We start from the raw sequence: 14,063 nt of genomic DNA, 5'->3' as shown, positions 1-14,063 counted from the left end.
CCAGCCTCCTAGAGGTTGGTCAGTCACCCCTGAAACTCGGTGGAGAGTGTGACTTGATCGTATCACCTGCCACCAGCCGGGCCTGCTCATCTGTTCTTGCCCTTTTCCGTGGGGTCTCTTGAGACAGCAGACCTCACAGACCAGCAGCCTGCAAGCTAGGCCCAACCTGCTGGTGTGCTTTGTTGGGTCCTCACCTTGGTTTTCTTTCTATTTTTATTGGAATTAGTTGCCAACATTTTTTCAGATCGTGAGATTTCACATAAAAGTCCAGATTTCTGGCATCTGGCATTCAGAACACTTGGCAGTGCCGGGCCTGAGTTCCCAAGGGCCGTGCCGGGTGGCAGCTGCCCCTCCACGCCCAGGCTCGTGCTCTGCTCGGCACCACGGTCCTCCTGCACCCACCTCCCGCTCTTCCTGCCTCTCAAGGCCCCCCTCCCCCCCCCGTTCATGACAACATTTGGAAATATCCACATCCTAGAAAAGTCAGTGTGTTTTTGTCACAAGACTGACTGTTATGTAATATCCTGGAATTTAAAATTCCGTTAGGTGTGTCAGTGCTTTATAGGTATTTTTCTCAAATCAAGCTTCAGATTTTGTTGACGTGTGAATAATTTGTTGTGATGAGTAGGAGCTGCCCTTTCCAAGTAAAGAGGAGCCAATGAGTTAGAAGGTCTAGCAAGGAATAAAGCCTAAAGGTGAAATATTTTACGAGTAAATGAAACCTGGATTTCTCTTAAAATGTTTTTATTTTAAATAGGTTTGAGTTCCCCGAACAGCTACCACTTGATGAATTTTTGCAAAAAACGGATCCTAAAGACCCTGCAAATTATATTCTTCATGCAGTCCTGGTTCATAGTGGAGATAATCATGGTGGACATTATGTGGTTTATCTAAACCCCAAAGGGGATGGCAAAGTAAGTGCTGGGGAGGGGGTGGGGTAGACGTGATGCTGTGTAGGGAATTCAGTGACACTCAGCTTCAGACTTGGCCTTGATAGCGAAGGATCCCTTCTTGGCCTCTGTGTCTGTATGTTCCTGATACTTTTAAAGGTGGATAGTAAATTATGATTGTACTTGATATATACATCTCGTTATTAGTATTGAACGTTGGACCTTGCAGGATCCCTTTACGTCTAACATGAGGCACTTAGTTTCCACTTAGAATAATCACCTGTGGCCCGCGCTCGTGGGCCCGCACTGGTTGCGTGTTATTGCACGTGCCCCATTACCTGCGCGATGTAACGCGCAGTCGTGGCCTGGTTCACGTGGATCCCATCCTGTGATCCTCACCAGGAGGAGCAGATGGGGGTCTTGGGGTCTGTGTCCAGGGCCACAGAGCCAGTGAGGAGCAGAGCCAAGGTGGAGCCCGCCCAGCTCATGCTGAGGAGATTTGAAGGCGGGACCCTCGTGGCACCAGATGAGGAACCTGTAACTGTAGGGTTAGTGCCATTTAAAACGACTCCATCCACAGTGGGCAGAGATGGAGCCTAAGCTGAAGCTTAGGCTGTTTGAGTACATTACAGAAATTGCCCGTGGACGGATATTAGCAGTTTCTCCAGAGTGTGGGATGAGGGCGGCAGAAGTGCTGGCGAGCTCTGTGAGGGTCGCCTGAGGCAGGTCGCGCTGCCTTCTACTTTGTGTGCTCCTCAAAGCGCCGTGTCTCTGCTGCTCCCCGTTGCAGTGGTGCAAGTTTGACGACGACGTGGTGTCCAGGTGTACGAAAGAGGAGGCCATCGAGCACAACTACGGGGGCCACGACGACGACCTCTCCGTGCGGCACTGCACCAACGCCTACATGCTGGTGTACATCCGGGAGTCAAAGCTCAGTGAGTGGGGCGGGCGTGTCGTGCCCTCGCTGTGCCGAGCTCACGGCTGGGCCCCGAGTCCCGCCCGCTGGGGCATTTTATACCACGTGACAGTGGACCTAAGCGAGAGCCACCTGTCCAGACACTTTCCTGCTTATGCTGCCTTACAGCATCATCTAGAAATAGCTGGATTGGGCTTGCGGGTTTGGATGTGGACCCAGGGTGCCAAGTGATTTTACTTTAAAGGGTGGCTTTATTTGTGATGACGTAGCGCACAGAGGTGAAGGGAGATGCGTTTGTCCTGCAGGTGAGGTTTTACAAGCTGTCACCGACCATGATATCCCTCAGCAGTTGGTGGAGCGATTACAAGAAGAGAAAAGGATCGAGGCGCAGAAGCGGAAGGAGCGGCAGGAAGCTCATCTCTACATGCAAGTGCAGGTCAGCCTCCGGGCAGGCGCGAAGCTGCTCCGCGGGCCGGGGCATCGGCCGCGGGTCTGGGCAGCCCCGTGAGCGTGCGACTGCGTAACTGCAGGCCAGTTCCCTCACCGTTGGGAATGTTCTTTCCAGTTCAGGGTATGGGCTTAGATGTGAGAGGTACTCAGGCTGCCAGAGCAGCGGTGTCTTAGTGTTTAGAAAACATGCAGGGGACCAGAGAAGGAAGGGCGAGCAGAACCCAGATGAGGCCTGGCAGGGAGAGCTCTGGCAGCTGGGGGGTGGGGGGTGGACTGCCAGGTGGTTTTGGTTGCGGTTAGGAAACAGGCATTTGTTTTAACAAGTTGGTTGACTATCTGGAAAAAAAGGTACATGTGCATCCTGGCTTTATAATATTTGGGGATCACCATCCAGATGGATTTCTAGTTGATGTTTATGGATGAGCTTAGAATGGCCGCATGGAAATATGTAGGGTTTCCAAATATTCATACCTGATTTAGTTCTTGGTCATTTTGGTGCTTTTCTGCTTGGGTCTTCTGTAGAAGGTTCATTAAAGCAAAAGACTAGTTGTTTTTATTTTTAGCATTTGAACCTTGGTTTTGATCAGCATGACCTGGTTCTCTTTTGTCTGTTAGTGGTGTAAACTCCATTCTGCATTTTCCTGCCTATTTGCAGATTGTTGCAGAGGACCAGTTTTGTGGCCATCAAGGAAATGATATGTACGATGAAGAAAAAGTGAAATACACTGTGTTCAAAGTGTTGAAAAACTCCTCGCTTGCTGAGTTTGTCCAGAACCTCTCTCAGACCATGGTGCGTGCCCGTCCTCCTGTTGATTGTTCTCTCTCCTTTTTCATAGCTGGACCCTGGAGGGTCCTGCCCTTGGTGGCAGGCGCCGCGTCCAGGCGCCACCTGAGAGTGAGCTTGGGACCAGAGTTCCTTCCCTTCCGGGTTGTGCCCTCTGGCATCTCCCCTCATCTCCCCCTCCTCCCCCCGCCTCCCCCTTGGTAAAATGGGCTTGAAGTTCCGGGACACCAGAGATCCCGAAGGCCAGGTCACTGTTGCCCACACCAGCAGGGAGAGCTGTAATCATGATTTTTTTTCCCCTTATAATCATAGAATCATTACCTTGATGTAGAATTAAAATATAAGCTGATTTTGCTTCGAATAATTTAACTGTAATTCTTTCCAGGGATTTCCACAGGATCAGATTCGACTGTGGCCCATGCAGGCGAGGAGCAATGGCACCAAACGACCGGCCATGCTGGATAACGAGGCCGACGGCAGCAAGACGGTGAGTGTGGCGGTCTGGTCTGGTCTGGGCGTGCCCTGCGGTCTCCCCCTCGGTCCAGTTACATAGAGTTGGATCTTGTCTTCAGTACTTGAATATAGTTTTTCACTCTCACTTAGCCATTAAAATCTTCTAAGCCCAGCATCTCTTTTGGGAATAGATGATTGAACTCAGTGATAATGAAAATCCTTGGACAATATTCCTGGAAACAGTTGATCCGGAGCTGGCTGCTAGTGGAGCAACGTTACCCAAGTTTGATAAAGATCGTGAGTGCCTCCCCCAGCCCAGCACCTCCAGAGAGTGGAGTTTTATTCCCGGAGTGTCGTTCTAAACACACAGGGTTAAGTGTTCTTCCCTTGCAAAGAAATCTTGTTAATCCCCAAAATGCTCGCGAAACATCCAACGTGTTCAAGGCTTCTTGATGAAGTCAAATCAGACCGACTGTGGGTTGTAGTGTCCTGGCAGGTGAGAAGGTGGCAGCAGCGTGGAGTCCAGCACGTTCCATGTTTTGCTAATCACGCTGGTCTTGTATATACTTGACAGATGGTGTAGAGCAGGGGTTGCTGTCAAGGGCCAGATAGTGAATATTTCATACTTTGTGGGCCATACCGCCTCTGCCTGCTATTGTAGCTACTAAGCGGCTACAGAGATTAGGTAAAAGAACTGTCTTCCAGTGCAACTTTATTTACAAAACAGGTGGGTCCAAGATTGCTTATTTGTATTACTTCAAGTGGTCACTTCTCCGGCAAAGACACAGACACAACCTTTTAACGGATACTTCCATGGTAAAACACTCTGCTAGCGAGTACCAGGTCTTAAAACTAGGTTTCCTAAATTCTGTGCACTCATTCTCATCTTTCCTGCTTCAAATGCAGTGTTTCCCATGTGTTTGAGGTTTGAAATGATGCCTCAGACCTAGGATCAGCCTCTTAACAAACTTCATTGCACACAGTAACTTTTAGGTGCCCTAAGGTGTCATTTCAGTTGCTATTTGTTAACTTTGCACTGACCAGAAGATCCTAACAAAGCCTGTTTATTAACCTTGTAGATGATGTGATGTTATTTTTGAAGATGTACGATCCCAAAACACGGAGCTTGAATTACTGTGGGCATATCTACACACCAATATCCTGTAAAATACGTAAGTGTGGCAGCACTCACCTTCTGAGTTGATTTTGCCGAAGTCTCAGTGTATCACAGCTTTGAAATTCTTCATTTTTCTTGAACCTAGGTGACTTGCTCCCAGTTATGTGTGACAGAGCAGGATTTATCCAAGATACTAGTCTTATCCTCTATGAGGTTTGGATCCTTATTTTTCTGTAATCAGCACATGGTTAGTGGTTTGGGGAGGACTTCTTCTGTTTCTTTTGCTAGCCCTGCATTTGTTGTGTCAAGACCACAGCTAAACGGGGCCTCGGGTGATCCTGAGTCAGGATCCTCTCTGTACATTTCTGATGTTTCCCTCTTTAGGGTCAGTGATTATTATATCCTTATTACTAGTATTTCCTACTATTTATTCAAAATGTAGGGCTGATGGAATTGGGTATAGAGAAAATACATACAGTGTGTGGCCATATTAAACATTGGACAGACGTTGCGTTGTTAACCGTGTCCTTTCTTTTACTGTAGGAAGTTAAACCGAATTTAACAGAGAGAATTCAGGACTATGACGTGTCTCTTGATAAAGCCCTCGATGAGCTAATGGATGGTGACATTATAGTGTTTCAGAAGTATGTACTTTTTGAAGTTATCTCTTTGTACTAAAATCAGAAGTCCTAGAACCAGGAAACGATTCTCTAGACCCTGAGTCACGTTTTGTTTGACGTTGACAGCAGTTGGCCTTCTCTGGGTTTCGGAATTAGGGGTGGCAAGCATTTTCCTCATTGAATGCTTTTATTTCCCAAAAATGTCTACAGCGAGCATGACAACTATTAGCAGGAGGGCAAAGGTCTTTAGGGAATAGCAAGATTGTTTTCTTTCCTTGAAAACATGAAATTCTTAGAATGCACCTACTTGGGTAATCACTTAAATCTGTCTGCATGGAAGCCAGCAGGTGTGCAGTCTGAAGGCAGCCTGATGATGCACTCGGCCTTTTCCTTGCTCTGGAAGCCGTCTTGCCAGGGCAGGGCAGCCCTGAACACTGGCCACAGGGAGGCTGCAGGGCCCAGTGGCCAAGAGCAGGGGTGGCAGACCTCTCGTTTAAGGGCCAGGCAGTAAATATTTCAGGTTTAGCGACGACCCGGTCCTGCAGCCTTCGCAGGAAAGTGATAACCTGCCAAGTCCCTGTCGGGGAGTAGACTCAGCAGAGCCGGCAGGGTGGGCCCCGCAGTGCATCCTGAGTCCTTTCCCTTGTCTGCAGAACGAGAGGGCGCTGTTCTGTTTCGGGAGCGAGATCGGGAACGGAAAGCAGCCAGCCCTGCGCGTGGCTCGGCGCACACCTTCTGTGCACGATCGCCTTTGCCTGGTAGCGGGGCAGGCTCCCAGCATCAGGAAATGCTAGCCTGAGTTTAGATCCACACTGCTCTGCATCACTGTTACTTGGGAGATGATGCCCGAACCCTGGCCTGGACTTTGATTGTCTGTGTTTTTCCCCCCAGGGATGACCCCGAAAATGATAACAGTGAATTACCCACTGCAAAGGAATATTTCAGAGATCTCTACCACCGTGTCGATGTGATTTTCTGTGATAAAACAATCCCCAACGATCCTGGATTTGTGGTTACATTATCAAATAGAATGAATTATTTTCAGGTATTTGATAAAATGCTCTTTTCCCTTCAGATTCCACAGCAGAAAGACCAAGTTCTTTTTTAAAAAGCTTGCTGATGCGGCTGTGTAATGGATTTGGTCCTGGGGGAGGGGTCGCAGTCCACTGTCTGAGGAGGTCCTTGATGCAAGTGGGTTGGTGTTGACGTTGCCAGGGGACCGGAAGCTCTTCTCCCCTCACTCCCCTCCCCCCACCCTCCGCCGTGTCTTCTTGCTCTTCGAAATCCTCTTGACCCCTGGCATAAGTTGCTTTCAGAGATCATAGTTTTAACAGCAACTTTGCTTCAGTTATAACATGCCAAGTGTGAACCATTAAAAAAACAGTCTTCAGGAAATAAATCTACAGACGGACCTCCCCAGTGAAAGTGAAAAACACTTTAAAAGGTTTTCTTCCTCAGACACGCTGCTCCTGTGGTGATATACTAAGGAATATAGTTTATTCCTATTAGATGGTAACTTTCCGGGGCATTTAAATTCAGGCTGCTTATAACAGGTTTCTTTAGGAGCACTAAGCAAATAATCAGTGATAAAGTGTATCAGCAAGTTTCCGTTTGTTCCCCGGATGTGAACCTTGCTCTCTGACTCTGGCCCTCCCTCCCCAGGTGGCAAAGACAGTTGCTCAGAGGCTCAACACCGACCCGATGCTGCTCCAGTTCTTCAAGTCTCAAGGGTGAGCCACACTCACAGATGCCCAGTGTTTGGTCTTGACTGCATGTGTTGCATAGTTCATCCAAACATCTCCGAACTAATGTAATAAGTAGCCGGCCACCTCACCCGACATGCCATTTCTTGCTTAGTTTCAGATATAGAATTGTCACCACTCACATCTTGACCACGCTAATCCAAGATGTCAAAATAATTGGCAGCCTCATCTAAAGCCAGGCTTACTCTAGAGACCTCATCCACACACCTCCCTCCCATGTGTCCGGCTGGGCCTGGCCCGGCCCGGCTTCTGTGTGCCGTGTCACCCTTGCAGAGAGTGTTCAGGTGTGACAGACACAGGGACTTAGGACCTGGGGACAGGAGTAGTCAGAGTCCAAATTTCAAGTCTAGGTGTCAGGCCAGAGGTTTGCTTTTGTGCTCACTCACGGATATTTGTTTTAGGCAAATAAACAAGTCTTTTATTTATATGCTGTTTTCTTGTGTAGTTATAGGGATGGCCCAGGTAATCCTCTTAGACATAATTATGAAGGTACTTTAAGAGATCTTCTACAGTTCTTCAAGCCTAGACAACCTAAGAAACTTTACTATCAGCAGGTATGAGTCCAAATTAATGTAACCGTGGGTAATAAGGAGAAGGCTCGGGTTTCTGTGGAAGCATATCTAAAATGAGTCTCTTTTTTCTTAATAGCTTAAGATGAAAATCACAGACTTTGAGAACAGGCGAAGTTTTAAGTGTATATGGTTAAACAGCCAATTTAGGGAAGAGGTGAGTTTTTTCCATGGTATGAGTGTTTATTTTTATTGCATCTTGTATATTGTATCTCTCTCCCGAGACCTTGAAAACTAAAACAACCAAAGAAAGCTCCCTAAGCGGTAGCGTGTGTTAGCGGCTCGGCTCGAGAGTTTGAGAACCCCGGTGGGGGGATGAGCTCTGTCCACCCGGCCCCCGCCGCCACCTCTGAGGCTTCAGGCAGAATGACAGTGTCAGGGAGACCCTTTCCGACTGATTGGGGGGACCTTGCTGCTTGGCCTTGGAGCCGGTGGCAACTCCGCTGGGCCCTTTGCAGACGACACAGCCTCACGTTAAGTGGTTCTTCTGGAAAGTCTGTACCTACTCAGACACCCAAGTCGTTCACCTTTCTAGCTCTACCGGTATTGAGAGGAAATCTGGGACATGTGCCATCCATGTTGTCACCCGTGTGCAGCTGTCAGGCTGAAATGACACAGTCCCCCCTGGTCCTTGTCCTCTGTCTCACCATGCTGAGAATTGGACAGCCTCTTAGTGACCTTTCAGGGAGAAATTCCTGAGAAGCTGTCCTGTGAATGGCGAGCTTTTTGCCTCAAAATGGCACTTCTTAGACTCCCCACAGTGGGGGGCGGCTCCCAGGCTTGGGCAGGTGGTCTGAGTGATGGTCGGCGGGGAGGGGCCCAAGCAGGCCCCGCGTGTGTCCTGTTTTCTGTATAGCCTTCATCTTGTCATTTCTTAGGAAATAACACTATATCCAGACAAGCACGGGTGTGTCCGGGACCTGTTAGAGGAATGTAAAAAGGCTGTGGAACTCGGCGAGAAGGCATCAGGGAAACTTAGGCGAGTATTTCCTGAATCCCGTAGGTAGAGGCAGGGGCAGCCCTGGCCCAGCCCTGTACTTGCGCAGTGCCCCCCGCGCCCCCCCGCAGTAGTTGCCATGCTCATCTTTCAGCCCATACTTTGCAACACTTTATGTAAATACTTCACATTTAATCCTTTTTTTTTTGGCCCGTCTTCCCTCCCTGTGTCTCCGGATATTAATTAGCAGTAGTGCAAAAGGGGGATTCAGGTAGAAAAGCCAAGCAGAGGAAGAGTGATTCAAGCAGACTGATGAGCTGAAGCTGGAAAACGTGGGCCTTGATTGTGTCTGAGAAAGCTGGTCACTTCTCATCTGTTTTCGCCAGTGTTCAGGCCGCAGAAAGAAGCCCCAGATTTGATGTTCAGTTTTTATTTCAGAGAGTCGGGTGCTAATCTTATCACCTTGTCTTACGGTCAGCTCGTAGGATGGAACAGCCCTTGGGGCTACTTGGTTCCCAGAATGTTTTCTTTACAAAATTAATAAAAGAATGAGGCCTTTGTTATCTAAAGGGTGAGAAACATTTCACAAGCCCTGCCCAGTTTGGAACCATAGCAAGAAAGATTTACACACGCTCCGAGGGGGTCCCCGGCCAGTGTTCTGTCTGCTCCCCAAGGATACCTGCTTTTGACATTTCAAATCTTCATAAGAAGACAAGCGAATCTTCGTAGCTTTGTAATAATATGACTGACGAATAGTTTTCTAGAAAGTTTTTTTTCTAGAATGAATGTATATAGTTCACGTTCTTCCTTGTTCTGCACAGGCTGCTAGAAATTGTAAGCTACAAAATTATTGGTGTGCATCAAGAAGACGAACTACTAGAATGTTTATCTCCTGCGACAAGTCGAACGTTTCGAATAGAGGTAAGCGTCCCTCTGGCTGCACCAGGGAGGAGGGTTCCTGAGCCCCGGCAGGTGGGGCGGCCGCCCGCAGCTTATTCAGGCAGTGCGGCAGCTCCTGGGAGTGGCTGTCGTTTTGTTTGTGTACCGGTAGATGAAGTGACCCCTGAGGTTAGTTTAATTCTGCCAGATTTTGACAAATTGAATGTTTTATTATGATAAAATAGACCTAACCTAAAATGTACTGTTCAGTAGTGTGAGCACATTCGTGTTGTTGGACAGTCCTCACCGCCATCCATCTGCTTCACTGAGACACTCACCCCGGCTTCCGGCAGCCACCCTTCTACTCTCTACTACTCCAGATACCTCACTTACTTGTCCTTAGAAATTAATTTTAAGTATGGATCATCAAGCACATCTAGTCAGAAACTGGGTCCCTGTTGATTTTAAAACTGCTGAGATTTCCACAGTAACTGGAACAACTCATTATTTGGTCTCTTAAAACCCAGAGTTTTGGGACGCCCCTGGTGGTCCGGTGGCTAAGGGTCTGCCTTCCCAATGCAAGGGGCCCGGGTTCGATCCCTGGTCAGGAAACTAGATCCCACATGCTGCAACTAAGGATCCCACGTGACGCAACGAAAACCTAATGTAGCCAAATAAATAAATAAATTTTTTTTTTTTTTTTTAAGTTTTCTTTTTTTAAAATTTACTTATTTATTTTTGGCCGCGTTGGGTCTTCGTTGCAGTGCGCGGGCTTCTCATTGCGGTGGCTTCTCTTGTTGCGGAGCACGGGCTCTAGGCGTGCAGGCTTCAGTAGTTGTGGCTCATGGGCTCTAGAGCGCAGGCTCAGTAGTTGTGGCGCACGGGCTTAGTTGCTCCACAGCATGTGGGATCTTCCTGGACCAGGGCTCGAACCCGTGTCCCCTGCATGGGCAGGCGGATTCTTTTTTTTAATATATAAATTTATTTATTTTTATTTTTGGCTGCGTTGGGTCTTTGTTGCTGCGTGCGCGCTTTCTCTGGTTGCAGTGAGCGGGGGCTTCTCTTCGTTGCGGTGCGTGGGCTTCTCATTGCAGTGGCTTCTCTTGTTGCAGAGCATGGGCTCTAGGCGCGCAGGCTTCAGTAGTTGTGGCACGCGGGCTTAGTTGCTCCGTGGCATGTGGGATCTTCCCGGGCCAGGGCTCGAACCGGTGTCCCCTGCATTGGCAGGTGGATTCTTAACCACTGTGCCACCAGGGAAGTCCCCAGAGTTTTCTTATAAGCTTAGATATTTCTCCTGGCTCTAAACTCTAATTATTCTAACAAGCCCCAAACATGACATTTTGGCAAAAATCTGACCTAGCTTCCCTTGTTGGAGGAGCGAGTAAGAATTAAGAATTAAAATGTGGCGCTGTGTTTGCGTTAACTGAATTTCTCAACCCCTTGTGTTAAAAATGTGTGTCCCAGGAAATACCTTTGGACCAGGTAGACATAGATAAGGAAAATGAGATGCTGATCACAGTGGCACATTTCCACAAAGAGGTGTTTGGGACGTTCGGGATCCCGTTCTTGCTGAGGATACACCAGGTGAGGCGTCCTTCTGCTAAGAGGCTGAGTGTCTCGGGTCGGGGCCTGGGCCCTCGCGCTCTGGGTTAGTGTTGCCCAGTGGGGTTCCTTCCCCGGGGCGGCGGCACAGGAGGGCATGAGCTGTGTGAGCACATGCGCCCTTTGTCGTTCGCAGGGCGAGCATTTCAGAGAAGTGATGAAGCGGATTCAGAGTCTGCTAGACATCCAGGAAAAGGAGTTTGAAAAGGTACGCGCTTCTTGGATACTTGTGAGTAATTTGTCGGGCGGGATGCTAAAGTCTTGACTTTTTTTGCCAGAGGTGTGAGCTTTGCTAGTATTTGGAATTAATGGCGTTTTCGGGTTTTGTCTCTCAGTTTAAATTTGCCATTGTGATGATGGGCCGACACCAGTACATAAATGAAGATGAGTATGAAGTAAACTTGAAAGACTTTGAACCTCAGCCCGGTAAGAGCCCTCCCACAGTGAAGAAGCAGGTAGTAAGTGGCCGGGAGGCTGGCAGCCCTGGGCTCGAGTGGCGGCCTTGTATTTCTCCAGCTGGGAGATTCGGCCTTGTTTTCCTCATCTGTAGAACAGGGAGGAACGGCAGCCTGTAACCGATGAACTTGGCAGGCATCACACAATGGCCAAAAAAACTAAGGTCCCAGGGGAGACAGTGCCGCCCTTGGGAGCCCCGAGACCTCGGTTGGGGGTGCGGGTGCCCTCGCTCCGGGGGCCCAAGCCTGGGCTCTGTGGTCTCAGTTGCTTTCTTTCCCTGCCAGGTAACATGTCTCACCCTCGGCCTTGGCTAGGGCTCGACCACTTCAACAAAGCCCCAAAGAGGAGTCGCTACACATACCTGGAAAAGGCCATTAAAATCCATAACTGACTTCCTCCCCTGGCGGGCGGGCGAGGCGGACCGCGGTGGGTGTGCCCTTTAACAACAGCCAAGAACTCTGGTGCGCGAGCACTGTCCCAAGTCTTCAGCAAGAGGATTTGCTGCTGGTGTTAATTTTATTTTGTTGAGGCTGTTCAGTTTGGCTTCTCTGTATCTATTGATTGCCCTTTTTGAGCAAAATGAAGGTGTTTTTATAAAGCTTGGATGCCAATGAGAGTTATTTTATGGTAACCACGATGCAAGGCGCTGTCAGCGTGTCGGGGAACAGCCGGCGGGCGCGGCGCTGGACAGGCTCGGCTGTCCCCCCACCCCGGGGCCCGGCCGCCAGCCCCACAGCTAGTAAGTCTTCTGTTTAGGCTCGTCTGACGTCTTTCCCTCAATTATACTTTCAATGACCTTTTGTGCATCTGTAAAGGCGAAACAGAGAAACTCACAACCTAATAAATAGCGCTCTTTCCTTCACTCGTGTATTGTCGCCCCTTCCTCGGTCTCCCCAGCTGCCTGGGTCTTTTTAATAAACTCGTCTCCCTTCCGTCAGCCACCGCTGTCCTGCAGCCCGTTTGCAGAGTGGATGCACTGAATACAGGCCTGACAGACACTTTGGGGGTCTTTTTATTAAATTGAAAATGCTGTTCAATGCAGTTAAGGTGTACTATGCTGCCTCTCGGCAAACCTAACGATCTCAAGAGTTCATTCGAGCAGGTGAAAAAATTATAAATAGACTTGTCTCCTTAAAATGGAACAGGCGGAACCAAGAAAGGAGGGCCTTTTAGCAAAGAGGGCATGCCCACTGGTGTTAGCAAGCTGTTGACTTTGTATAAAAAAGCTAAATAAAAAAGAGAAAAAAAAAGGAAAATTGAAATTGTATATTTAATGAATGAACATGTACAATTTACCACTGGGAGGAGGTGGCATTTTGTCGGGTGAATCTAAGTGACTTTCACTGATGTTGATATTCATTGTGTGTAGTTTTCTTTCAGTCCGGCCTTTTCCTTTGGAGCTGACGCCAGCTGCGTGTCTAGTTTTGAGTGCAGTAAAATAGAATCAGCAGATCACACTTATTTTTCATCCTTTTCCAGTATTTTTTGTTTGTTTCTGTAGCAGCAGTGTACACCAACTCTTCCTGTATATTGCCTTTTTGCTGGAAAATGTTGTATGTTGAATAAAATTTTCTATAAAAATTATAACTCAGTGAGTGACGTGGAAGTTGAGGGAGATTTCTGCTCTCCCTGCAAATAGGCCTGGGGAACCTTTTCCTTTATAACGAGGTTTTCGGGGGGGTTTTTGTTTTTGCCTCTGATTCATCCCGTTTAAGCTTAAGAAATAAAAAGTTTTTCCAGGCAGGAACCAAGTACAATAAGATGACCGGAAATACTGAAATGGTGGAAGGCGTGGCCCAGGGGTGGTGGCCTTGCATCCCGTGCCTGGCGCACTGTGTCCCTGGGCTGCTCTCCACCTGGGGGGTACTTCCTGCCCAGGTGCCCACGGTGACCATAGACAGTGCCACCCGCCCCACCCTCCTGCGGAAAGTCATTCTCCGGGTGCTTGACTTTGAACATTGAAGTATTGATTTCTTTTAGGTTTAGGTTTTGGTTTTGGCTGAGGGTTGATCATAGTCTTACGTCACGGAAACTTATTGTCGAGTTATTAAACGGCTTTCCCCAAAGGCCTTTTCATGATGTGGACGGTCAGCAGGCAGCGCGTGTGATTTACTCTTCCATTCCCTCCCAGTTACGGCCTTGAGTCCGAGTTCATAAAACTGACGGGGGTGGTGGGAGGGGTGGAACCTGAAGAGGACCGCCTTTCACACGGCTCGCTCTGGACCCTGAGGCTGCTACGTCTTCCCCTCAGGTCCCCAGAACCACAGGGTAACGTTGAAGAGGGGCTTGGGTTCGCCGTGACTGTACCAGAAGCAGCAGGCTGGGAGAAATGGTCTCATTTTAAAAAGTAAAAGAGCAAACTGCGTTTGCAAACATACATTTCAAATGTCAAGATGGAACCGTAGATCCCCCGTTTTTGGGTGGGTGATGCTGTGGCATTTTTGCCGCTCTCGGCCTTTTTGTTCTGACTGCTCACTGCCCGATAGAATGTCCACCGTTGGGTGGTGGGTGCTCCATCGGCCCTGTCCAGCGGGGGAGCCGCGAGCCCCAGGTGTCTGCTGAGCACCTGAAACGTGGCTGAAGTAGCAGAGAGTGAGTCTTCACTGATTTAATTTTAAATTGCCACA

The 14,063-nt window shown here is 48.6% G+C and overlaps 1 protein-coding gene across 2 annotated transcripts in view; it reads left to right on the top strand.

Moving 5' to 3' along the window:
- USP7 (ubiquitin specific peptidase 7) overlaps positions 1 to 12,298 on the top strand; it is a 55,106-nt gene extending 42,808 nt beyond the window's left edge. For both annotated transcript variants that reach the window (XM_061207752.1, XM_061207753.1), the window contains exons 13-31: positions 758 to 914; positions 1,681 to 1,825; positions 2,112 to 2,242; positions 2,912 to 3,046; positions 3,426 to 3,527; positions 3,685 to 3,790; positions 4,573 to 4,665; positions 4,756 to 4,823; positions 5,154 to 5,254; positions 6,122 to 6,275; positions 6,893 to 6,960; positions 7,439 to 7,547; positions 7,642 to 7,719; positions 8,441 to 8,541; positions 9,321 to 9,420; positions 10,843 to 10,962; positions 11,117 to 11,188; positions 11,316 to 11,406; positions 11,721 to 12,298. In XM_061207752.1, the coding sequence (XP_061063735.1) occupies positions 758 to 914; positions 1,681 to 1,825; positions 2,112 to 2,242; positions 2,912 to 3,046; positions 3,426 to 3,527; positions 3,685 to 3,790; positions 4,573 to 4,665; positions 4,756 to 4,823; positions 5,154 to 5,254; positions 6,122 to 6,275; positions 6,893 to 6,960; positions 7,439 to 7,547; positions 7,642 to 7,719; positions 8,441 to 8,541; positions 9,321 to 9,420; positions 10,843 to 10,962; positions 11,117 to 11,188; positions 11,316 to 11,406; positions 11,721 to 11,827 (2,038 nt within the window). In that variant the 3' untranslated portion in view covers positions 11,828 to 12,298. The remainder of the gene's footprint in view (positions 1 to 757; positions 915 to 1,680; positions 1,826 to 2,111; positions 2,243 to 2,911; positions 3,047 to 3,425; positions 3,528 to 3,684; positions 3,791 to 4,572; positions 4,666 to 4,755; positions 4,824 to 5,153; positions 5,255 to 6,121; positions 6,276 to 6,892; positions 6,961 to 7,438; positions 7,548 to 7,641; positions 7,720 to 8,440; positions 8,542 to 9,320; positions 9,421 to 10,842; positions 10,963 to 11,116; positions 11,189 to 11,315; positions 11,407 to 11,720) is intronic.
- Positions 12,299 to 14,063: the final 1,765 nt, after the last annotated feature.

This window comes from Eubalaena glacialis, chromosome 13, assembly GCF_028564815.1.
Source record: "Eubalaena glacialis isolate mEubGla1 chromosome 13, mEubGla1.1.hap2.+ XY, whole genome shotgun sequence".
Lineage (NCBI taxonomy): Eukaryota > Metazoa > Chordata > Mammalia > Artiodactyla > Balaenidae > Eubalaena > Eubalaena glacialis.
This window is presented reverse-complemented; position numbering and strand designations above follow the sequence as displayed.